The sequence below is a fragment of the Dipodomys merriami genome, unplaced genomic scaffold (genome assembly GCF_024711535.1).
Source record: "Dipodomys merriami isolate MVZ:Mamm:240054 unplaced genomic scaffold, mDipMer1.0.p SCAF_69, whole genome shotgun sequence".
NCBI classification, from domain to species: domain Eukaryota; kingdom Metazoa; phylum Chordata; class Mammalia; order Rodentia; family Heteromyidae; genus Dipodomys; species Dipodomys merriami.
Window position 1 is genome coordinate 1286362 of NW_027206279.1, and position 24831 is coordinate 1311192.

At 42.5% G+C, this 24831-nt stretch overlaps 1 protein-coding gene across 1 annotated transcript in view; it reads left to right on the forward strand.

Moving 5' to 3' along the window:
- The window catches only part of Fmn1 (formin 1), a 225881-nt gene that overhangs the window by 34385 nt on the left and 166665 nt on the right, over nucleotides 1-24831 (forward strand). The window contains 1 exon segment of the mRNA XM_070005715.1: nucleotides 22966-23141. Within this exon segment, the coding sequence (XP_069861816.1) occupies nucleotides 22966-23141 (176 nt within the window).

Genomic DNA, 24831 nt, shown 5'->3' on the forward strand with positions numbered 1-24831 from the left:
GCATATGGTAGGTTCTAAATTAACGTGAGAGTTGAGCTCTAAATCTGTCCTATGCTCTGCCCACCATTCTTACACAAAAGCAATATATCCAGTTTCCTCTCCTCTCAGATTATGAAGGCAGCAAGGTGCACAAAGGCCTTAGTTCTTAACTGTTTGGAGTGGCTAGGTGGGAAAGAGCCAGCTCAGCACCATGGATTAACGCAGACATTAAGTTTCCCTCCTAGTATGCTTGTCAGATGTGTCAGATATGGACACCACCACATTACCCAGTGGGACTGTTTGGAAGATGAGGTCAGGATGCTGGCCTGGCTGTTTACTCTGTCATACTTTATACTAGACGTTTGAAGAGTGAGCCTCATGTGTGCTGTCTCATAGCAACATTAAGTTTGTAAAACCTGTTCTGAACTACCTTACTTTCCACTATGACATGTACTTTGGGGAAGAAAGCTATTTTTAAAAATGGCTGAATTTTAAAAATTCTTCTTGACAAGCACAAGTGCATGGCTCCTTGAGCTTATGAACATGTGGCATCTTAAGAAGGACTTGAAACCACAAGAGTGGACTATGACAAGAATAAAGAAACCAGCTCATTCTCATTCACTTTTGAGTGAGTGGAGGTCAGGGTTTTGTTGAGTGGAGACTGGGGGTTGGGGTGAGTGGAGGTCAAGAGTATTGATGAATGGAGGTCAGGGGCTTTGGTGAGTGGAGGTCAGGGCTTTGGTGAGTGGAGATCAGGGGCTTTGGTGAGTGGAGGTCAGGGGTTTTGGTGAGTGGAGGTCAGGGGTTTTGGTGAGTGGAGGTCAGGGGTTTTGGTGAGTGGAGGTCAGGGGTTTTGGTGAGTGGAGGTCGGGGGCTTTGGTGAGTGGAGGTCGGGGGTTTTGGTGAGTGGAGGTCAGGGGCTTTGGTGAGTGGAGGTCGGGGTTTTGGTGAGTGGAGGTCGGGATTTTGGTGAGTGGAGGTCAGGGGTTTTGGTGAGTGGAGGTTGGGGATTTTGGTGGGTAGAGGCTGGGGGTTGGTGAATGGAGGTCAGAATATTAGTAGGTGGAGCTCAGGGTTCTAACCTCTTGCAGACTTCAGCTGAATAATGACATGGTGATTCATTCTGTCAGCAAGACCAAGTTGACTTTTCTGTGAAAGTGTCAAAGAGCCATGTGCAATGCTCAGGGACTATTTTCTTTCTCTGTCACTTTCTTTGTTACCCCAAGAATATGCTCCACACCTCGAAAGCAAGGCCTGTGTCCAGCTCACACTGTTTGTTTGAAGTGCATGTTTAGTTACCCAAATAAGTGCATTTGTTAATAGACAGTTTGTTAATAGACAGTTTGTTAATAGAGAATGCATTTGTTAATAGAGTGAGTCCTGCTTTAGTTCTCGAGTTTTCTTCTAGCTCTAGGTCTGTCTCTCCTTTTTTTTTTTTTCCTTCTGGAGTTCTTAAAATAGCGCCATAATAGTATGTCACGTATTGGAGACTGAGATGATAGACTTGGATTTCCACATTCATGTAATATGAAAAAAACATGGTATGTGTCAAATCCTACTAGAAATGAGACAATAAGATACTTCGTTGGGTTTCAATTTGTGAATGGTTGAGAACATTACAAACAATATTGGCATTTACCAAAATATGGGCCTGAGGTTGCCATGAGTCTGAAGGAGCAGAGCGGTCATATGTTCACACTCAGGATCCAGGTCTTATTTGCAACCACGAGACCCACCAGTCTATATGGAAGAAGGCAAAAATTTAGCTTGGTTGTTCTTAAGCTGCATGTTGGAGGAAAGTTTGTGATAACACATGGGTGGGTGATTGCATGTGCTATTCTCACAATCTCATCTGCCCACCCTCCCATCTGACCATACAAAATGTTCCCAGCTCACATAGAGAAGACGTGTACTAGCCTACAGAGAAGCTAAGACCTCTGCTGAGAAGTGAGGGGAAGAAAGAGCTAGCTGTATTCTGTGCTGGTAGTGCCATAGCAGCTCAGTGTATACAATAGCAGGTATATTTTTAGAAAGAAGAATCCTTGGGATTATGTAAAAAGTGGGAAGTATATCTAGAAGTAATACTTTTTAAAAAACACAAAGTTAGACACATATGATATTTATTGCAGTTTGTGGGGGAGAAAGAAAAATATCCAAATGTCAAGCAGAAGGAAAATGGGTAAAATAATTTTTCAAATATTCCTTTTTGTTTTGTTTTGTGCTTTTTGGTTGGTCATGGGGTTGAACTCAGGGCCTGGGATCTATCTTTGAGCTTTTTTTTGCTCAAAGCTGATACTCTACCACTCTGAGCCACAGCACCAATTCCAGTTTCCTAGTGGTTAATTAAAGGTAAGAATCTCATGGACTGGGCTGGCTTTGAACCATGATCCTCAGATCTCAGCCTCCTGAGTAGCTAGGATTATAGGTGTGAGCCACCAGTCCTGGGTTCAAATATTCTATTTATGATTTGTGTATGTATAGCCTGGTGTGGCTATATATGAACTGACATAGAGCAGGAAATACTGGGACATGAAAAGTCAGCAAGTTCAGCTGTAGGTAGTGCGTTTGTGTCACTGCATGGGTGGATTCATGCAGGTGATACCATGAGCAATGGTTGCTTTCCTTCTTACATTGGTTATTCTATACTGGTTGAGTGTCCCCCAATGAGCATGCACAAGACCAGCTTTGAAAACCTCTTTCCTCTTGGTGCATGGGAAAGGCATACTGGCTAACCTCTCTGTCTACGTAGTATAAGCTCAGTCCGTGGCCAGATTCATTAGCAGAGAAGATGGTGGTGGCTGTTGAGTAAGGGGAAGTAAAGTGAGTAAAGTTAGCACTGGTGCCAACTTAGCCAGAGTGCCAGGACTTGAAATATAAAATGTAAACACATCTTGCCTTACGTTTATATTCTTCAAAGCCTTTAAATGAACAGATTATTTTTGAAAACTAAGAAACAATTCTCATTTCAAAATGAAGCTCAGTTGGATATGTCCTGAGCACTGGAGGTCAGAGTCTTGAATCAAATCATGTCTTCAGTTAGGATGATGATCTCAAATTGAGTCATTTAATTGCTAATCTCCCAGTGTTCCCACCTGTTAAAATTGATAATAATAATCCTTACCCTGACATTCCCGAGTGGGGTGTTGTGGGGTTTGTAAAATGCTTTGAGCTCTTTAGATAAAAGACAAAATATAAACACAAAGTCTCATTAAGATAATTACATAGTGATTTTTTCAGGTTCACATCCAAGGCTAAATGTAATAATGGAGGCTATCCTATGAGACCAGGAGTGAAGATTAACTTTCAAAATCCAAGAATAAAATTCCTGATACATTCTGAAGATAAGGATAGCAGACACATTGGGTTTTAGAAAGCTGCACTTACTTTTGTGAGATTATTCAAAAAATAATAGTAAAAAATGTAAGTGTCGTGTTTTACTGAAAACACCATTTGTAAGGCGAAGTGATATCCTCTGTCTCTTGAAAGAGGAAAATCCAAAGGGAGACTCCTGGCGAGTATTGTCTTCATGGAGGTTTTGTTGTTGGTATGCTGCAAGGTGGTGAAACCTGTCTGAGCCCCATGTGTAGGGAAGGCTGACTCATTGCTTGACAGCCGCGTCTCAGGCACCGGCCCGCTGCCTGAGCCATGGCTCAGGGGAGGCACAGGTCCTACATGCTCCTCCTCGCCAGGCGGTCCTGAGAGCCCACCATGTTTTCTGCGGACTCCCCCCCTGTTGGCACCGTGGGTGCGTACTACCGCTATAGCCCCAGGTACGGACAGTCCATCTCTGTTCCCAGGCTCTGGAGGTGTCGACACAGGAGGTCCCTAACGCCAGAAGAAGGTAAGCTGAAAGCAGACCCTGCTCTTGATGGCAGCTGGGGAAAGAAGAGCTTTTGTGTGAAACAGAGCTAAATCTGTGTGGAGAATCAGAATGGAGATCCCTTTGCTCTGCTGGTTGTCATTGGCTGACGATGGAAGGATAACTCTTGGTAAAAGGTCATTGTTTGGCACGTAACAGTGGATTCATATATCCTTTAGTTGTAACCTGGCTGCCAGTCTCAGGTCCTGAAACCACAGCCTCTGGATATTAATATTTTGCATTATATTGCACAAAATGAAACCGTCTGTCTCTAGAGAGGTTATTTTCATCATAAGCACTTTGGAGCATGAGTGTGACTTTTGTTTTGTTTGTTTTTTTGTTTTTGTTTTTGTTTTTGGGTCCAGTCATGGGGCCTGAACTCTGGGCCTGGGTGCTGTCCCTCAGCTCTTCAGCTCAAGGCTAGCGCTCTATCATTTGAGCCACAGCGCCACTTCCAGCTTTTTTCTTTTTGCTTATGTGGTGCTGGGGAATCGAACCCAGGGCCTCATGCATTGCAAGGCAAGCGCTCTACCACTGAGCCACCTTCCCAGCCCCAGTGACTTTTTGTTTTTGAAATATGAAGTTTTGTTCCATTATTTAAAAACAAGTTGATGTAATAAAATACTATGCCAGTATCAAGAAATACTTAATCCAGGTTATTTAGTATTTAATGTAAGCCTTGATTAAGTATTGTTCTTTGTGTTTAACTTTTGCTATTAATATTATCATGATGTAAAAGGAAAACATTTTTTTCCTACAAGAGCTTTCTCCTTTCTGTCACACAGATTTAACTTTATATTCAAATTAGAGAAATTACCTGGAATCAATAAATTTTGTACATTGCATTAATTTCGGTCTCAGGATGAGAAACTGGCTTTTTCTTTCCTGTTTCTACTTGCTGCTGCTTATTTGAAGCTATTTTCTCACCTTTACATGGAGTTCTTTGTGTGCTCTTGAGGGCCCATATGTTTGGAGAGAAAGTCAACCGTTTCCAAGACTTTGGAATGAAGTGGGTATTAAACGATTAAGAAACATTAATAAAACAAATGAGAAGACTGCTTAAATTAAAATTGCCTAGTGGGAGCTAGTAGTTATAACAGAAAAAGCAAAAGATTTCCATGGAGATGGAGAATGTTAGTTAATAATAAAATAATTTTAAGTTTGCAGCCCTGTTTTGTGATCTTTTAGCTTAGAGATGCGTGTGCGCGCGTGTGTGTATGTATGTGCATGTGTGTGTGTATGTACATTTGCTCAGAATTCTTCTTATAAAAAAGTCAAAATCTGTTTTAGAAAGAAGTCTGCGCAAACACACGTTATGTCATTATTTTGATTTGGATAAATAATGTTTCTTTTTCTGAAATTGTCTTTCTAGAAACATGAATGTTGTTGTCCTTCCCTCCTGCTACCCCCAGTCCAGCCGCCTGGCATAGATGGTTGTGGGAACATGTTTTAACCACCAGCACATAAGAAGTTCTTTCTTCAAGGCAGTATTAGTCTTGTGTATTCTTTCTGTCTCTTGGACATAGTACAGGCATGTTCTCTTTAGTAGATGTGACTGAATTACATATCAGAAATCTGTGTTTACTTTTTGGAATCAATGCAGAACATTCACATTTTACCTTGTGCCTTTGGAGTTCCTTGCTATGCAGGGAGCCAGCATTCAACTCCATCCATTATATTAAGGTTATTTGGGGGAAAAGTTGTTAAAGAGCCTATCTTAGTTAAACAAGAACTGATAGACACTTTGTAAACCTTTCTGCCATGTTCTTCTCCAAATTCTGGTAATTAAAATGTAGCTTTGCTTTACATACACTCTGAACTTGAACTTATTTTCAAGTAAATGCAGGATTTCTGCATTGTCTCTGCCATGGTGGGAAATTGCAAATGCCTCTGTTGTTATTGCCAGAACCTGAGAGTATATAGCTTCTATCAGAATTCCTTTCCTTTCTCTCTCTTCTGAAGTGAGGGTTGGGGCTTCTGAGGGCTGATGGAGAAGTGTCATTTCTTTGTCAACACCCACTGGTTAAGATGTTTTTGTCCTACAGTAGCAATCCAGAAACTCCACCAGCAAAGAGAGGCTTGTCCCCTTTTACTGTTGGAATAGGCCCAAATCTCAATCTGTGTTTTCTCCTCCATCCTGATTCTCTTTTCTTGGTATAGAAAAATGGTACCTCTGGCTGGGAAGGTGGCTCAGTGGTAGAGCGCTTGCCTTGCATGCATGAGGCCCTGGGTTCGATTCCTCAGCACCACATAAGCAAAAAGAAAAAAGCCAAAAGTGGTGCTGTGGTTGTGGCTCAAGTGGTAGAGCGCTAGCCTTGAGCTGAAGAGCTGAGGGACAGCACCCAGGCCCAGAGTTCAGGCTCCATGACTGGACCCCCCCAAAAAAAATGGTACCTCTGAATAGATGACTGGCTTCAATTTCTGATGTTCTTACTTACTGCAGAATCATCCAAAACAGACATTAAATTGGGCTTCTCATTTCAGAGTTAGACTTCACTGGCTGTGGTAGTGAGAAGGATTAGTACTACTACTAATAACTGTGTGTTGAGTGCTTTGAGAATTTCATTTTGTTTAATCCTTACAAAGCCCTTGGGAGAGGTCTGTTCCTCTCATCTCAGGCCATGGTCAGACAGATAGCGACTTTGCTGCATTGAAGATGGATGCTTTTTCACTATTGTTTCTTGAATTGTTTGTCTTTGTAGCCTTCAGTATGAAGTTCCTCTGAACCTGCTTTATCAAGAGTAGTTTTGCTGGGAGAGAGCATTTAACCAGGTACCAAATAGTGAGCAGATGTCATTTAATGATTCTACGAGTTTGGTGGCCAACACAGATTTTTCAGGTTTTTCCCTTGGACAGTGCAGGACTTAGTATAAGCCAAGCATATTTCAGTGTAGCTAGAGAGGTTTGTTTTTAATAAACCAGATGTAAGGAAAGCTTAGAAAACTAGTCTTGATTTATCTAGAAAAGTTAACCTAAATTTCTATGTTTTTTTTTCTCTATAAAGTGAGAAGTTGAACAGTAGTAAGGCTAATGAAAATAGCACTGACCAAACACCAAAGACTGAGTTAAAGTTTGGACCCTCCTTTCCTTGGTTAGATTTCTAGTCTTGAACAAACCTTTAAGATGAGAGATTATAGTTCTCCCTCCCCCAATATCAAGTGTTTCCCTAGTGAACATACATTCCAGGCATAAAGATGATCTCTAACCACTTTGTCAAGACTGTTCACAAGGCCCTTAAGGACTTGAGCCTCTCCTACCTCTTCCATACTCTTAACAGAGCCCAGAGCATCGTTGTCATCGTCTTCATCATCATTCTCCTCCTCCTCCTCCTCCTCCTCCTCCTCCTCCTCCTCCTCCTCCTCCTCATCATCATCATCATCATCATCATCATCATTATTAACAGCAGCAGCATTACCATCATCACAAGCAGGAATATGAGTGAACTTAGAGACATGGATAGCAATGCAAATGTACCTGCTGATTGAAGTTGAAGTTGTGGGGACTGCTGTTACTCAGAACTACTGAGGATAATAAATCACTTTGCCACCAAGTTAAGGGTCTAGTAAGTAAGGACTTTCTTTTTAAGTTCTAGTAAGAACTTATTTTAGTATAACAGGATAATTATGGCATGAGCTGGAAAAAGGGAAGACAGGAACATTTCCTGGTTCCTGCACAGGAAATGGAAACAAAGGCTCAAAACAGTGGCTCCTACCTGGTGTTTGAATACTTTCTGAAGGGGGGACTGCACATGGTCCTGCCATCTGGCAACCCCTCAGCTCTGGAGAGTGTCTCTGGGTGCTGCTTATCGCTGTGAGACATGCCTGCTTCAAACCAGGGCCTGGGCCGAGTCTCAGGTCTGCCAGGCATGCTCTCCAGCTTGCTTTCTCTTTACTCCGTGGTGAAGTACTTGAAGCAGAAACTACATGCAGCAGTATGTTTTCTGAGAATAGATTTCAGAATGAGAAATGCAGGAAAGGTAAGAAACAACACACCGAGAGGAAACAGAAAAGGCAGTCCCAGGCCCTCAGCTGTCCACAGCGGTGTGTTAAGTGCCTTCTTTCACAGGGCTGTGGCCTGTGGGGGGCGGGAATGAGAGCGGTGGGGGTGTGGAGGTGAGGCGGGCTGGCAAGAAGTCAGGTTTCTCTCTATTGCGATGTTTTCCAGGCATAAGGATGAAATCTCACCTCCTTATCCTATTCAGTCACTAGACCTTAAGAACCTGAGTCTTGCCTATCTCCTCCATAAGCTGACCTTGTTCCAGGTTATTGAAATATGACATCTTCTGACAAAAGGCATTCTTGCATCGGTTCTGATTTGCCCAGTTAAAATTTACTTATTATTGAGGCACCGAGTGTTATTCCCCATTCCTTCATGACCATCAGGCATCTTTTCTGATTTGCCTCGATGGCTCTATTGTTTATTTCCATAGAAATCTCCTTTGATCTGTGTAGCTCTTTGCTTTCTTCACAAAAGACTGGACTTCTTGAAGGCAGGGGCTTGTGTTGGCTATGTATCATGTTCAGTGCCTGATGTAGTTGGAGTAAATAGACAGATGAAGTTTTGATGGACAGGTAAATGTTACCTGTAAAATCCATACACTGGTTGTATGTTGGATCAGTGATGAACACATGTGCTCAGTGAACAGACCTTCTCACTCTCCAGCAGCTGGCTGAACAGTTGCTATGGAGATGTTCACAACGTTTCAAGCAGAGAGAGGAAAAAGAAGGAATGAAAAATAAAAAACCTTCCAGAAGCCAGAGATCTTATCACTGAAGCAGGATCATATTCATTCTTTTAGTTATAGTACCTTTAGGAACATTTGAGTTATACCTTCAGCCAGGCCATGAGAAATGCAGACTTTATTGTTCCAGTGAGACACTACAGCTGCCATTACTCCGTATTTACTTACCGACTCTCTCTAATACAGGTGCATTGTTGGTCACACATGAGAGGAAGGAAAGCCTAGCTGCTTTTGTCATGAGACAGAGACGTGGGTTGCGTGGAACTTCTGCTGTGTACACAAACAAGCAGCTGGATGGCTGCAGTGGTTGAGCCAGCAATGGCTTGCACCGAAAACGGAACAGGAAGACAGGCTGCTTGGGAATCCAGGGACCACACGATGTGCTCGACCCTTTCCTGAAAGCCTCTTGGAAAATGTTCGCATTTTCGTAATTTCTGAAGTCATGAAGCACTAGGGCCCTTGTTTCGTCTGCCTTTGTCTTAAAGTTAGGCACCTAGCATGACTCAGAGTGCTCGGTGGTTTTCTTCACACAAACCGCAGTTGGAGGCCTGGGAGGGATGCGTGGAGACCCACTGCGCTCCTGCAGAGCAGGGGGGCGAGGAGCAGACACCAGCAGGAGGACTCCTTCACAGAGAAGTCTGTAGGCAGGAGAGCTGCCTGCGAGGAGGTGTGGCTGGATGCTGGGGAGCCAGGCCCAAAGCAACCCCTGAGCTGGGGAGCAAGCAGAGAGCTATTTGTCTGGGTTCCCACATTTGTAGGAATAAGAATAATTAAAGCATAATAAGAATAATTAAAGGTCCAGTAGAAGCAGTTCTCAGTCAGAGTTTTATTGTTAAAGAAGACTCTGCTTTGAAGCAGGTGATCCTCAGGTACCTAAACTATAAGGAAGTGGTCTAGAAGGAGTCAGGGCTAAAGGAACCCCACACACCATTGAGGAGATAGACTCTGAGAAGCAGCACTCAGAGTCCATTGCCCAGCATTCAAAGTGATGAGGTAAATCCTGCACTTTCCTCTGGGCTCATCTTTACTATCAAAGATGGGCACAGGGATGACTGAGTAGGTGCTTATGCTACTAAATTCAGAGGCTGGGGCTCCATGCACCGGTGCCCACTGATGCCTGCGTGCTCTCTGAGAGAAGGGGCATGCTTCCTGGCAGAACAAATTGTCATCAGAGAAAGGTGGCTTCACACTTCATACATACCATATTCTATGCTTATAACTAGGCTGTGTAGCTCTCCTCAGAAAGTTCAATAGATTCTATTTTATTAATGTAGAATTTTAATTTTTATTACAAATACATAGCCATCACAAAAATATAGAGAAGTTTATAAGGATAGAAAAATTGCTTTAACATTTAAATCTTCATCTAGTTTTTTCACAAAACTTGGAAAAAAAACTCTGTACTTGATGTATAATTTTTGAGTCAACATGTTATGAATTTCATTTCATATTTGTGAGCCTTTCATCTACACTGCTTCAATTTTGTGGACTGTTCTTTGTAGAAAATGCACCATCCAGCTAGTATCATTTTCTAGTTTTGGACACTGGAATTATTTTTAATCTTTTAGTATTTTATTGATGTAATAAACTTTTTTTTTTACCAGTCCTGGGCCTTGAACTCAGGGCCTGGGCACTGTCCCTGAGCCTCTTTGTGCTCAAAGCTAGTGTTCTATCACTTGAGCCATGGCACCACACAGCTTTTTCTGAGTAGTTTATTGGAGATAGGAGTCTCATGGGCTTTCTTCTCCGGGCTAGCTTTGAACTGCAATCCTCAGATCTCAGCCTTTTGATGAACATTTTTTTTGGATGAACATTTTTTTGCATCTGACATTTGCAATTGAGAAAATGTCTTTAAGGTGAAATATTATGTATTTAAAAGTGTAATTTTTATCCTCCTCTTAATATTTGTTTTCAGATTGTCCTGCAATTTTTATTCAGAATATTCCCATCCAAAGAGTATTTGTATGTGTTCTCAATTGTTTATTCAACAGACACTTAGTAGGAATATTCTGTTCCTGGGTACCATGTGAGTCCGGGCTATCTCAGACACAATGGCTGCCTTCATGGCTGCCTTCTTGCTTCTGAGAATAGAGAAAAGAGCAGTGTATTTTATTCTTTTTGCTTGCATTTCTTTTACTACTAATGGTAGTAGTAATGGTTAATCATGTATTCTTATTTGTCCTTTTCCCATTTATCTATTAGTGTTTTAAAAAAACACAGAAACTATGAGCCATTGGCCAGCTGTCTTGATAGGAACCTCACAAATCTTATTTGCATGTCAGAATGAACACACTTTTTATTCAATAAAATAATTTAGTTTAGTTGCTACTAAAAGATGTACCCATCACCTTGGTTAGTGCCATGAGCCACGCTCTGGAACAAGTATGGATCATTCCTTTCTTGCTTTTGGAGGGTATGGGCTGTAAATGGTGAAGTTATGGCAAATGTGCTACATTGTTTGTTTATGTCTTGGGCGACCCACGGCCCGTTTCAGCATTAGTTGTGTGAACTGATTGATGATGTGAAAGTTTCATATTGGGAGGCAGACTAGTCATCAATAGTGAAGGCTGAGGTCACAGACGGGCCAGCGGCAGTAGTGTGTGGAATGTCAGATAAATTGCTTTGGGGGTTTGTCTGGATTTACTAAGACAGGGAGTTGTTTAGGCAAAGATTGACTTTTAGAGTCCCTTTGAAGTGGCCGTCGAATGACTCAAGGAGAGGGCATTAAATCCTTCTTGGTGAGAGCATTGAAAGAGGAATAGGATGTGGCTACGTGTCTGGAGCCAAGGGCCATCAGCTGAACTTTCTCATGAGTGAGGAGAGGAATTTGGATGATTGAGTAATGCGAGTTTTTCTTTTCAGTTCTTCTTTTCTCCTTTTTTATTCTTTATTTTTTTCTAGACTTGTCCTTGCTTAATTATTCAATAGCATAGTTGGAAGCTTAGATAATGAAAGTAGTATCTTACTAACAGCAAACACATATTACACTCTCAAAATTTCCTGCTCTTGTGTTTCTTAGAAAGCAGGACAGTCCCCTTTGGAGTTCATTTCCTTTTCTCACATGCAGTTTCCTTCTTCCTCTATACCTGGGATCATAGTCACCAAATGGTCTAGCATACTGTTCACCTTTACGTGGTTCCCTCCATAAAGACTGTTACCATAGTTACAAGCCTTCTGGTACATTGTCTGATTGATTACACATTCCTTTTGATTTCTTCTTAAGGATGATAAGGATACTGATAAGGATGCCATTGAGAATTGCCAAGTAAGTAGACAAAGAAAGAGACATAGGGCTTCCTGAAAGGATACCCTAAACATGACACCTCCCCCCCATTCTCACTTCCTGTGTGTGGGAAGCCATTTCTAATAAGTCACAAGGCTCTCCAACTGACTCTGAAGATGGCCTCAGAATTCCAGCCACTCACACCCGCACTGTAGCATCCAACCTGAAGTCTGTGTTCTTTGCTGATAGATCTATAACATACCTCTGGGACTATATATGCTAATCATCATTGATTATTGATCTACCTGGAATATCTGAAATATGCTATCATGGGAACACTATAATCCTATTCATATCGAAGGAAGCATATCTGATCCTTTGCATTGCTACAGCTAGCTTTTTCAGTGTATTAGTTGTATGGCTTAAGATAATAAGTGCTATGGATAAAATACTTTAAGAGAGGAAATTTGGTGCCAGTCAGGGCTAAGAAGATTCTTCTCCTGAAAGGATATTTGGGCAAAAAACCTGAATAGTGGGAAGGAATGAGACATGTGAAAGTCTATCAGAGGAAACATCCAGGGTAAATGCCAGCTGTGTGGGTGAAGTCAGCCTGCCTACAGAACCGCAAGAAGGACTGGTGTGGAAGATGGATGGCCAGACATGGGAAGAAGAGGAGGGTGGAGTCAGGCCAGGAACCTGCATTGCCTTTAACTGTTACAGAAATCCATGGGAGGATTTTAGGGTGGGATGTGAAGGAAAGAGAGGACTCACGGATGAGTTAGGTTTTAATCCCTTTGCTGAGCAGAGAAAAGTTGAGAGAGCAACACCTAAGGAAGAAAATCAGATTTGGAGTGAGTATTAGTCATGTGGCGAGTTTCAAGAGCAGTTATGACCATCCACTGGAGTTTGGGTGGCATTTAAAGCATCGGATCTGAGTTTGATGACGGTGCTTTTAGTAATTGCAGGTGGCTGAGGGACAGCATAGGGTGTTTCAACTAGGTAGGTAGAGGCCAGGGGTACTGCTGAGCATACCACAGTGCAAGCAACGTCATCCCGCAGGAAGGAAAAGAAGCAGCCAGCAAAGTGACTGGGAGCACTGGAAGGAAAGCTGTGAATTTTCTCAAAAGGAATTAAAAAACAAAAACCATTCATCAGCTCTGCTACAGGGATGTGCCCCGAACTCAGGACCAAGCTGAGCACTGACCACTGGGTTTGGAAAGAGGATTATGGGGTGTAGCAATGTTACTCAAACTTCCTTTGACGGCTATAAATTTCAATAGACGTTTATTTTTTAGACTCCTGTATATACTAAAGGAAGCCGGTTTATTTTTATTTTTATTGTCAAGGCGATGTACAGAGGGGTTACAGTTACATAAGAAGGTGATGGGTGCATTTCTTGTCAAACCACAAAGTCAACCTATGTGAAATTCTCAGTTCTGGGAAGTGTTGCACCCGGTCTGCATGTTCATTTTCATTTGCAGGCATCCACTGAGATGTCTTGGATATGCTGAATCCCAAGTTCTTATATAAGCGGTAGCTTCCTCTAGGCCTCCCCTGCATTTCTATAATTTAGGATTTGTAATTTTTTGTTTCAAATAGAGGAAGAGCCAACAAGTGATTGGCCTCTCACATCAGCATGAGTCAATGCTGTAACCTATACTTTTACTTAAATGATTAATTATGAGCATTTGGCAAGAAAATTTACTTCTATATATCTAAATAAAATTTAATCCCACAATAAATCTGACTTCTGGAATACTCATCAGCATGTGCAATTCTGTCTCGTCATCTTTGCTATTCTGAAGCCGTTTCTGACCATCTTGAGCTTACTTATGATTTCTCAACAGCATGAAACTCATAGTTTCTTATTCTGTTATTTACTGGAAATGTCCCAGAGAATGATCTGAACTCAAGTATACTTGATGAAAAAAATACAGGCTGAATTCAATTCTATTCTTAGGATAGAATTAGCTTGCTTTATGGATCAGTTGCTTTCCTGAGAAATTTGCTTATGAAGTTAATTTTCTTTTCTTTAAATTGATTTTTCTCCTGGCTCCATTTTAAATTGGATGCTTGGGCTTTCTGGTAGGATAACAGCCCCAAGACACAGCAAAATCACACTGGAGGTTACAGCAGTCACTTTACAGACTTTCCAAGTTATTAAAGTAAAGATGATAGGGTTAATTTCATATTTGGCCAAATGGAATCACGTTGAATTGGCAAAATACATTGAGCTGGAGGAGGTGTGGCTTAAATGGTAGTGTGCCCCCTGGCAAGCATGAGTCCATGAGATCAAACCCAGCATCACTAAAAATAAAACAAGGAAACATGGTAAGAACTGAATCGGACGTTTTGAAAAGACCCTGACTCCTCCAATATCCTTCTCTATGAGATCAGAACACTCATTTTGTTGCTTCGTGGATTTTTTTTTATCATATTATACTTTGAATAGAAAATGAGAAGCAAGAGAGACACTTCAAAGTATATAAAATAAATTTGAGAATATATTTACTGAATTGAACTTGAATGAGACTTGGGAAATGCAACTCTATCCCATTCTAACTTTTTGCTTCCATGGTGTCTAATTCAGGCTGGAGTGAAGGGCAGGATTTCTAGCAGCATGAATTTATGTAGTGCCAGGCAGTGCGGAGAGGACATTGCATGCATTACTAACTCTCCAATATTGAGGTTCAAACTCAAGGCCTTGCACTTGCTAGGCTAATCCTGTTTGCTTGAGTTATATCCCCAGGCCTATTATTAACTCTTAAATCCTTGTAGAATCCCAGAAGACAAGAAACATTACTTCTTCCTTTTTCAGAGGAGACTGAGACATAGCAAAGTTAAGAAATGAACTAAATCCAAAGCCAAATAATGTTGCATACTCTGCCTCCAACTTAGGAGGTTTTTGGGAAAGGGGAAATGCAGAAAGGCCTCATTTCCTTTGGATTACAGCAGGGATTGACTGAGGAGGCAAACTCTCCAGGCTTGATAGCTCCCAAAGACTGCACAGGCCAACTGCACTGCTGCTGTTTAGTCTAATTCAGTATGCTCCACATCAGGAGCGGGTTAGTAAATACAGAAAGCCCAAGGGTAGGAAATAACCACCATTACTGGTGCCAATAGTGTGTCTGAGAGGGTTCCTGACAGAGAAATAGGTGTATATTCCTCAAAGTGCTCAAGCTAGAGATAACGTAAGAAATGGTATTCAAACGCAAAGACTGAGTTAAGAAACCAAGCAAAGTTTATGTCGTTCTCAGGAATAGCGGAACGCTCTTACCCACCCTAGCCTGAAGGGGAGGGGAGGGGTGAGTATTATGGAACCCTGATAGAACTGGGCCATGGCCACCTGCTAAGAACCACAAGTGTAGAACAAGGCAGCACCTCCAAAATCTTGGTCCCGTCGTAGGGCAACACAGCTTCTTTCCCTTTGCCCTCCTCGAGAGCTCTTCATGTTAGACGCTTTTCTCAACGGTCTGGTCACCGGTGGCTGTCTGCCTTCTCAGGTCGTGGAGTGCCTGGGTAAGGATACTCAGTTTGAACTTCCCTGTAGGGTGATTTGCCATAGCTGTCTTTTGAGGACCCTTCCATGTCAGTATCTCTAGGCTGGTTGTCTTGAGTGGGTCTTGTTTCTTCCAGAATAATGTTCACTTAACTGCCTAACCCTAGATACTTACTAATAGTATTATGAGAGCCTACACTAGTATGATGGGAAATACATTTTGTGAATATGTATTCATTTTGGAAGGAGTTTTTAAAATTATTCATGATGTAGTTGATAATCAAAGGCTTATATTTTGTAGACTTAAACTGCACACCATTAATAGTTACATAGTATCTCTAAAGGCTAACCCCCACTGGTGCATCAGTTTATATAATAACTGTGACATTAAAAGGAAAATATTCAAAGTTACTTATAGTAAATACTATGTGATGCATTTTCTGCATTTCTGCATAGTCTTCACTTCAAAAATAATTTTCAGCAGGGCGCTGGTGGCTCACGCCTGTCATTTCAGCTACTCAGGAGGCTGAGATCTGAGGATCAAAGTTCAAAGCCAGCCCAGGCAGGAAAGTCTGTGAGACTCTTATATCCAATAAACCATTCAGAAAACCGGAAATGGCTCTGTGGCTCAAGTGGTAGAGTACTCACCTTGAGCTGAAGAGTACTGGGATAGTGCCCAGGCCCAGAGTTCAAGCCCCACGACCAACAACAAAAACAAAAAATTCAGTGCTCATCTATATTGCTTATTATCAGACATATCACATTTTTATTCCATAGACATTTGAATTTACAGTATTGAATTTCTTGGCATTTATTATCTGAGGACAGATAGAAGCTTGTAATGTCTCACAAATCCCACAGCCTCCTAAATTTGATCCTTTCTTAGTCTTTTCTGTCTCAGATCTTACTTTGATGCATTGACTCCTGATTCCATCCACCCTTAGCATTACTGGTACTTATATGTGCTACTGTTTCTCAAGGTTGAGAATATTCACTTTAGTAATGTTTCCCCCTCATTTAACATCTGTATTCCTCTTGGGGAAAGACGGTGGAAGAAAGCTAAGGCAGTGATGCTCATAAAGGGTATTTATATACCTCTTTAAAATGCTATTTCATGCAAAGCTAGGTCTATAAAAGGCTTCACTTGGGCCTCAAGAGTCATGCACTTGACCTCCAGAAGGAGACATTATCGGGTATCTATGAAGGACCCTGGGGAATGTGGTCTGGGGAAAAGATCAGTCACTACCTGGAGCTGGGGAGTCTACTTGTATGTTCTGGACAGATTTGAGGTCCACTGCACTGCAATGCCTCCATGAATTCTCAGGAGTTCAGTTATTCCCTTTGGGTTTCCTTCCCTCAAGTGTGGGGTGCTCACTAAGCCCATCTATAAGTGTACAGGTTTCCTTACTTTAAAAGGACTTCCCGTGTCCCCCGCGTGGTGTGGACACAGCCTGGAACGTTCCTGAAACAGTGCTGGGTCCAGTTCCATATCAGGCATGTTATCTGTTTTATTGGTAAAATAATAAAGACTCAGTGTGTTTTGATAACTTCACCATGGTTCAACAACGAATAAAAGTCACAGGCAGGAACTGAGCTCACCTGTCAAAGCCCTGCCCATGCTCTTTCTTAAAGTATATTTTTATCATCTTTAAGTAGTTGTGCAGAAGGGCCACCATTCAACAAATCCGTTTACGATTACGGTGCCACCCTTTCATCATTCTCCCCCACCTGCTCATGTTTTAATCATTCACATTTACCCCCCACCCCCAGACCTCAGCACTCCCATCTCCGGATTGACAATAATATCCTAAGTAGACACAAACATTTTCCTAGAACCTGGAGTTTCATTCTGCCTTTGCTGCTAACTGGGTATGCTATAATATTGGGATCTTGCTTCAACTATAGAATGAGCAGGTAGGTGGAGAGACACAAAAACTTTTCCAATTTTACATTCTCTTCTTACTGAGCTCAAGCATGATTTTAGACAATCAAGCAAAATTGCACTTGTTTGATGGCTCTGAGACTCTCCTCAAAGATGCTCAGATTGCTGTAGTCCCTTCCCCAGACTGTACTCCTTCCTGATCCACCAGAAGCTTCCTCCCTCCTAGCCACCCATCCCACCTTCTGCCCTGTGAATCAGTTCTCTCGTATACACCTAGTGAGGAAAGTTAGAGGCTGAGATGGATTGATACAATACTTTCTGCAAATTCTAGCTACTGAGCTAGTTTGGTTACATGATATCCTTTAACACCACTGGGGCTGAGAGTGGTTTGAATCATGGGTAGCCATTCATTTCTAATTGACCGAGACCAGCCGTGATACTATACTGTCACCAGAGCTCTGGATATAGACATGAGTAATTATGCACAGAGGCACACACAGCCCCTACAGATAGTTCACACTGTCACTTTCCATGAGCCACTTTCTGTTTCTCTGGCTTGTAAGCGCATGTTTGAATAACATAACAGGAGACAACCTGTCTATCTTTACGTATCAGCTCTGATATTCACGGCTGAGACAATGTCACCTTTTGAATTTATTTTAAGTCAAGTGTGATGGATGGCCTGAGGATCTACAACATAGAAGCTAAAACTCTTGAGCGTTTCAAGCTGAGATTTTTTTTTTAATAACCTCTTCTATTTTCGTGGCATAGCCACTTCATCATTGCTGCCAAGTGAGGGCTTGTCTCGACAGGAAATTAGAGAAAACCTGAAAGGTACTGTGATTTTGTTCCTTGGGAACTTTTGTCTAAGCTAGAAGCTGATGGCTCACGCCTGGAATCTTAGACAATTGGAGGCTAAGATCAGGAGGACCACAATTCAGTGCCAGCTAAGGCCAAACGTTCCCAAGACCCCATTTTAATTGGTAAAAAAGCAGGCTTCCCTGGCAGAGCCTGGCAGTGCCTGTAATCCCAGCTACATGGGAACAGCTGCCCTGGGCTGGGGTCAGGCAGCCTGGGCAAAAGTGAGACCCTATTCAAAATACAGCTAAGCAAGAAGGCCTGGATGGATATGTGGCTCAAATGGTAGATTCTCTGCCACCTGCCTGGCCAGTGCAAAGCCCTGAGTTCAAACCCCAGTACCACCAAAAGTAAAGAAGAACTTTTTCCAGATGTGTTTACTTGAGAGTATGTTTCAATCCTGCATTTTGAAATGTATTTTTGTCTTCAGATATATTTAGATGATCAAAGGCCATGCCTGGTTTACCATGAGTGGCAAATGTAGTTTGTGGATCCAGGGGTAACTCTGGTCTGGGGAGAAGATCAGCCACTACTTGGAGCTGTTGCCTTTGGTGATGGTGATTCTATTTTTGGATCTTAGGCAGATTTGGGGCCTGCTGCACTGCAGTGCCTCCATGAATTTGCATGTTGATCTTGGGGTAACTGTGAGGAGATGGGTGTCCTATGACTTCTCACCTAGTTTTCAGACCTTCTGCATCGAACAATTACTTATACTACAGGGTTGAAAATAAAAAATAGTGTTCTTTAATCCTTCTAGTGAAAAGATACAGGTGCATGGTAGTTATAGAGCCTCCAGAGCAGGCTGATTGGATAGAGGATACCCGGCTACTACTTCAACTAGCAGACCCTGAATCTCAATGGTTTACCACATGTTTGTTCTTGGTCACTGGCCTGAGAGTTGGCTGAGCTTCATATGACCTGTGTGGGTACACTTGAACATCCCTGCAGGACTGGGCTTCGAGGGCCTTCTATCTCATGGCAATAGCAGAGCACAAAGAAAGGGGTAAAGGCCGGATGTGGTGACTCATACCTACAATCCCAGCTACCCAGAGAAATAGAAGCATCAAGGCCCGCCCAGCCAAAAAACTCGTGAGACCCTCATCTCAACCAGTGAGCTGGTCTTGGTTGTATGTATCTGTGACTCCAGCTACATGGGAAGGAATGAGGAGGATTGAGGTCTGAGACTCTGCGTGAAAAGTAAACATCAATATGGAACAAAAAGCAGTTGGAGGTGTAGCTCAAATGCTGGAGTAGTACCTGCCTGCCTAATAAACCCACGGCCCCGAGTTCAAACGTTAGTACAACAAACAAATAAGTAAGGCCCTATGACTGTTAGGCCTTGGTTTAGAATTGTGCATTGTTGCTTTGCCCTCATGCAGTTGGCCAAAGCCATTCACGTAGCCAACCAGTCACACAGCCAGACCTGGGGTCCGGGGTCCAGGGCCAGTATCAAACATGACTCTCGTGGAAGGAGACACAGAGCAAAGCAGAAAAGGCCTTAAATCGGTGGTGAGAGTGCAGGGAGCTACAGAGTCGGGCAGAAAGCCCACATTCCACTTGGAAGGACGGGTGGCAGGCCTGCCTAGTCCCCATGGCATGCTGCCTTGTCTTTCTTACTGCTTCCATCATTTTCGTGCAAACCCCAGGCTGATGTCATAGGTTAGTCTCGGGAAATAAAGCTTATCATTTGAATGGTTGGGAAAGGCACAGATTTTGCAAATGGTCCCCAGGTAAGCCCCCCTAGTGTGTGTGTACACCCACGCTGTTATGTTAAGTGTGGCCAGCTGTGAATTCACCTGCGTGTGTATGTGTGAGCAATCAAGTTACTGCAATGACTTTCAGAAGCAAAATAACTAATATTAAAACATTTTAATGGTACATTGATAATGCACACATTTCAGCATTTCACAAGGTAATGAAAATCTAACACTCTAAAGCATGTCTGTATCATAAACTAAAGGAAGTTGATGGTTCTGACATATCTGCCTAATTTCAGGTAGTTTTCTCTCTATTGTTTGCTAAGCTGAAGAGAGTAGCGTGGCATTATCTTACTGATGTGTTATTTTTACTGAAACACTTGTGTTTATTTTAATAAAAGTCTTCATTTAAAAGTATTTGATCATTTTTTGTGTTTTGGGAAAATTGAATCTGTCCTGTGTCCTAACTTAGTCAAACTTTCAAGAAAACTAGTTTCATCTTGCTTCTTTCTGTCCTTGCTTTTTTCCCTGTAATGAACTCTTGCCAAGTTATGAGACATAGTGGTTTTATCACACTTGTTTTCTTCACAGGAATATTGCCTGGCTAAATATTAACCATTTATAACCTGTCCCTTTAAAACTAAACCCATGGAGTTAATTTTTATAGTTTCTGCTTAAACTTTCCATTAATTTGCCTCCACATAAGTGAAATTGGATTCTGTGCCTCACCTCACCAATGAAGCATCTGGCCTCGTGGGAGCGTGAGTGTGTTTGCATGCGTGTGCACGTGCATTCCCCTGTGTATGTGTGCATGTGTGTTTTATCGAAGATGTCAAAGTCTTGTTGTTATGGGCATTACCACTTTCTCATGTTTGCATGATAAGCTCAGTCTCACCAGACAGGGAGCCTCTGCTGACGTAAGCGTTGTCTTGGGTGTTGTGCATTGCACTCTGTGATATATACATACATACATATATATGCACACACATATACAGTATGGTTTATTTTGTGAAAGCTTTCCCCAAAGCAGAGGGATACAAAGCAAGGGATCTGAAATACTTTGGAAGTGAGATATTCTAAGAGCACCCAAAATTTTAAATTGGATTGTTTCCTTTTCTTTTTACCAAACCTGTGCAGGATTCTTCTTGAAGGGAGAATGACTCCTACCCATGGAGCTGAGAGGGTTCTGAACTTTCTCCATTGGTTAAAGTATACCCTACACTAACTTCCTCTCAGGGTCTCTGTGAGGAGAGGGTACAGGTGCTTGGCAGAGTATCTGTGAGGCGGTGCTTAGCAGGGTCTCCGTGTGTGTGGGTGTAACGGAGGTGCTCAGCAGGCAGCCTTTTCCATGCTCCCGGAGGTACTTTTAGGCGTTTGTCGGCCGGGCCAGGGTAAAGGGTACTGTGGAGAGGCACTCATCCTGTGGGGGAAGCCATGGCCTGGGTCTGCAGAGGAGGAAGGCCGTGTCTTGTCCTGGATTCCCAGGGAGCAGTTTGGGGACAGTGTGTCAGGGAAGTGTGACTGAAAATTTAACACACAGAACAAACAAACCAAAAGCAAAACCTTAGCTGTATCAACAACAACAACAACAAACAACGCTACTCTAAAATAAAGGAGAAGCACATGGTGCCACAGCCCCTTTGTGAGCTGACTTGTTCTCGGCTCCCATTAGTTTTTAAACATTTTTATTGTAAAGGTGAAGTACAGAGGGTTACAGTTCCATAAATCAGGAAATGAGTACACTTCCTTTTGAACAGTGTCATCCACTCCCTCACTCTTTCCCAATGTTTCCCTCTTGTCTCCCCTGCCCCCCAAGTTGTATGGTTCATTTTCAACATAGTGTCTAGTGAGTGTCACTGCTAAATTGGTTCACCCTTTGTCTCACTGTTTCTGTGCTTCCTCTTCCCCTCCCCAAATCATATAAACTGATAAAGAAGACAGAAGTCAACTATGGCAACAAATAAACCACAGGGAAAAAAAATGACCATAGGCAGTACAATAAAAACAACGACAACAACAACATTTGTTTCCACATTGTAAATCCTGTTACTTTTAAGTCAGAGCTTCAGCTTGGTGGGATGGAAGTCATTGGTAGCCTGGCATCAAAGCTAAGAGGCTTTTAAGAGATTATGTATAATAAATGCCCCACAGCCATCCTTCTTGCAAAACTACTAAGCTAAATCTTTGATTTCTGCCTAGTTGCATAGTATTTTACTAATGTTGCTTACTAGGAATCAGGAGAGGACTAGGGATCTGAGTGCCAAATGAGACTTGTCAGAGGTGATCTAATCTACTGTTTTACAAAGGACCACCAATGGCTTCCCACACGCTTTGCAGATCCCCTTTAAATGAATCCTGGGATCAAGTAAGTGTGGAAAACCCTATTACACAGTTAGGTTTCTTTACTGAAGGATACTTTAAGGTCCTCAGGATGCGCATGTAAATCACGTCTCTCAAAGAGATGCTCTATGTTGCTTTTATAACCAGAAAGACCTTTTTATTGCAGAATACATGTTATCATTTCAAGACTATCTGGCAGAGTTCAGACGTATAGTCACAAGATCATGGCTTCTCTTGTTAAACTACCTGGGATCAAATCCTGGCTGTACCATATACTGATTTTATTATGGTCTTGCGTAAACTGCACAGCCTCATTGTGCTTCCATTTCTCCATTTGAAATGTAACACTTAACGGTGGATTATGTTAAACATTGAAGAACAGGGCCTGACATAAAAATTGGCTAGGTAGGTAAGAGTGAGCTAGGGTAACACCCTCATTTCAAAGAAGATGACCATACTAAAGTGAGAATCACCATGCTGGTAATTATCTCCAGAAATAAAGACCAACAGGGTTCATGTTGTGTCCCACACTGCTAACTTGTCTCAGGCACCACCATTTAATAGTAAAGTCAGCAGCTCAGGCCTCCTGGTCTGCCCCCAGGCTCCATCTCTGTTCTGTTCTCAGTGAGCATGTAGCCTGGGTGTTTAGCAAGAACGTGGGCAGAATAGAGCTAGTAGGCTTTTCTAAGTTGGGAATGTTTTTGCTTTTTGTTAGTGAGATCCGATAGAGTAAGAAGAGTATATACTATTATGTTGTTAGTATATGCTAACAACGTAACTAAGAAAGCAGAGTAAGGTAAGATGATAGGTCCCCATGGGGGTCCCAAACACAGCTGGCTCATTTTGATCTGGCTGGCTTGTCATTGATGATCTCTGTGTTTGTTTAGGTAGCTCCTCAGACGGCTTTTCCTGGGACTCCTTCAATGAGCAGACAACCAGAGCCCTTCCCAGCAGAGATGGAGGTGACTGGGTCCTGGGTTACAGAGCAGGACCACCCTGCCCATTTCTGCTGCGTGAGGAGAGAGAAAAGTCACACCGAAGTGATTTGTACTTGGATCTCAACGTAAGTGGAACCTCTTTGATTGTTCTGTGGTTCATTGTGGTCAGCAGAGAGCCATTTAATATGAACTGTGTACATAAGGCTGCCAGTACTACACTTATTGTGTGGATTATTGTTTAAAAACATCACTTGGGCCGGGTGCCGGTGGCTCAGGCCTGTAATCCCAGCTACTCAGGAGGCTGAGATCTAAGGATTGCGGTTCAAAGCCAGCCCGGGCAGGAACATCCGTGAGACTCTCATCTCCAATAAACCACTAGAAAACTGGAAGTGGAGCTGTGGTTCAAGCGGTAGAGCACTTGCCTTGAGCTGAAGAGCGCAGGGACAGCGCCCAAGCCCAGAGTTCAAGCCCCATGACCGACAAAACAAAAACAAAAAACAAACAAAAAAATCACTGGGTTGCAGAAATCCAAACCATATCTCGGTGCAGATATCTGAGTGTTTTCGGAGTATGGTACTCACATTGCTTTGCTGCTTGAGCTTCATTGTAGGAGACTCTTTGCTGTGAGTGACCTTATACCATTTACGAAAAGTTATAAATAACATTTGTCAGCCAGCCTATCTGCCTGGCATTGTCTGGTGAGATCCAAATAACCTGTCTTCCTTGCTCATCTATAAGCATGTCTTTCTCTCCAGCTACTCAAACAGCTGGTGAACGGGTTGTTGGAAAATATGCTGAATTCAAAATGACCCCTTTAAAATAAAAACACAGCCCTCAACTTTCTCCCGTTCGTGCATTCATTGGTTCTCTGAGACAAAGCACTGGTCTAGCAGTTAGCTGCTTCTAGTTTTCGATGGCCTGATAGGAATGCCCACTCCCTTCTCCATACTTCCCTGTCAGATGACACTGGGAACCCAAGAAGCACTGCTTTTTCTTTTTTACCATTACCTCCAATGTCAATTGATGATCTCATGTTCTCTAACCTGTCGCTCTCTGACCTGGACCCTGTGTGTGATGAGGATAGCTTAGGCCTGTGATCATGTTTCCTTACCGGTGTGTGCTAGGTCCACATGGTGGTAACCAACAAGCAGGAGACCTTTTTACTTTGCATAACTGTAAAACCACAGCCCTCAAATGTCATTTGAAGAAAGCGTTTGACAATAATTGACATAATCATAACAATAATAGTAATCACCAACACTTTGGGAGACATAGTTTTTGTTTTTGTCCTCCTGCCTGAGAGGTCAGGTTGTGTCTCTATGAAGGAGTGTCAGAGTGACCTCTGTCGGTGAACGAGGTGAAGCCGAGCTGCACACAGGGGCTCTGCAGTGTTAGCTGTGAAGGGCTGCCTTCTGCCTCTGCGTCTGCTCTGTTCCTTGGGAGAGGCCAACCTTCCCGGTGGGTGGAATTATTTCCTTTCTTATCTTATGCAATCCTTAGTAAAGGTTTGAAACATACGGTATGGTATCTTGTGAGGTAGAGGGGAGGAACATGAGGTCAGCAGTGGGGGGCGCAGGCGTGAACCTTGGATACATTTCATTTATGTTTCTTCTTAGGTGAGATTTCTTTTCAATGAAGGACTTTTAAAACCCACACACGCACGCTCGATTTTGCTTTTCTTTTTAAATATTTTTTAATTGTAAAGATGCTGTACAGAGGGGTTACAGTTACATGAGTAAGGTAATGAGCACACTTCCTATCGAGCATTGTTACCCCCTCCTTTGTTTTCCCCCTACCATCCCTTCCCTCCTCACC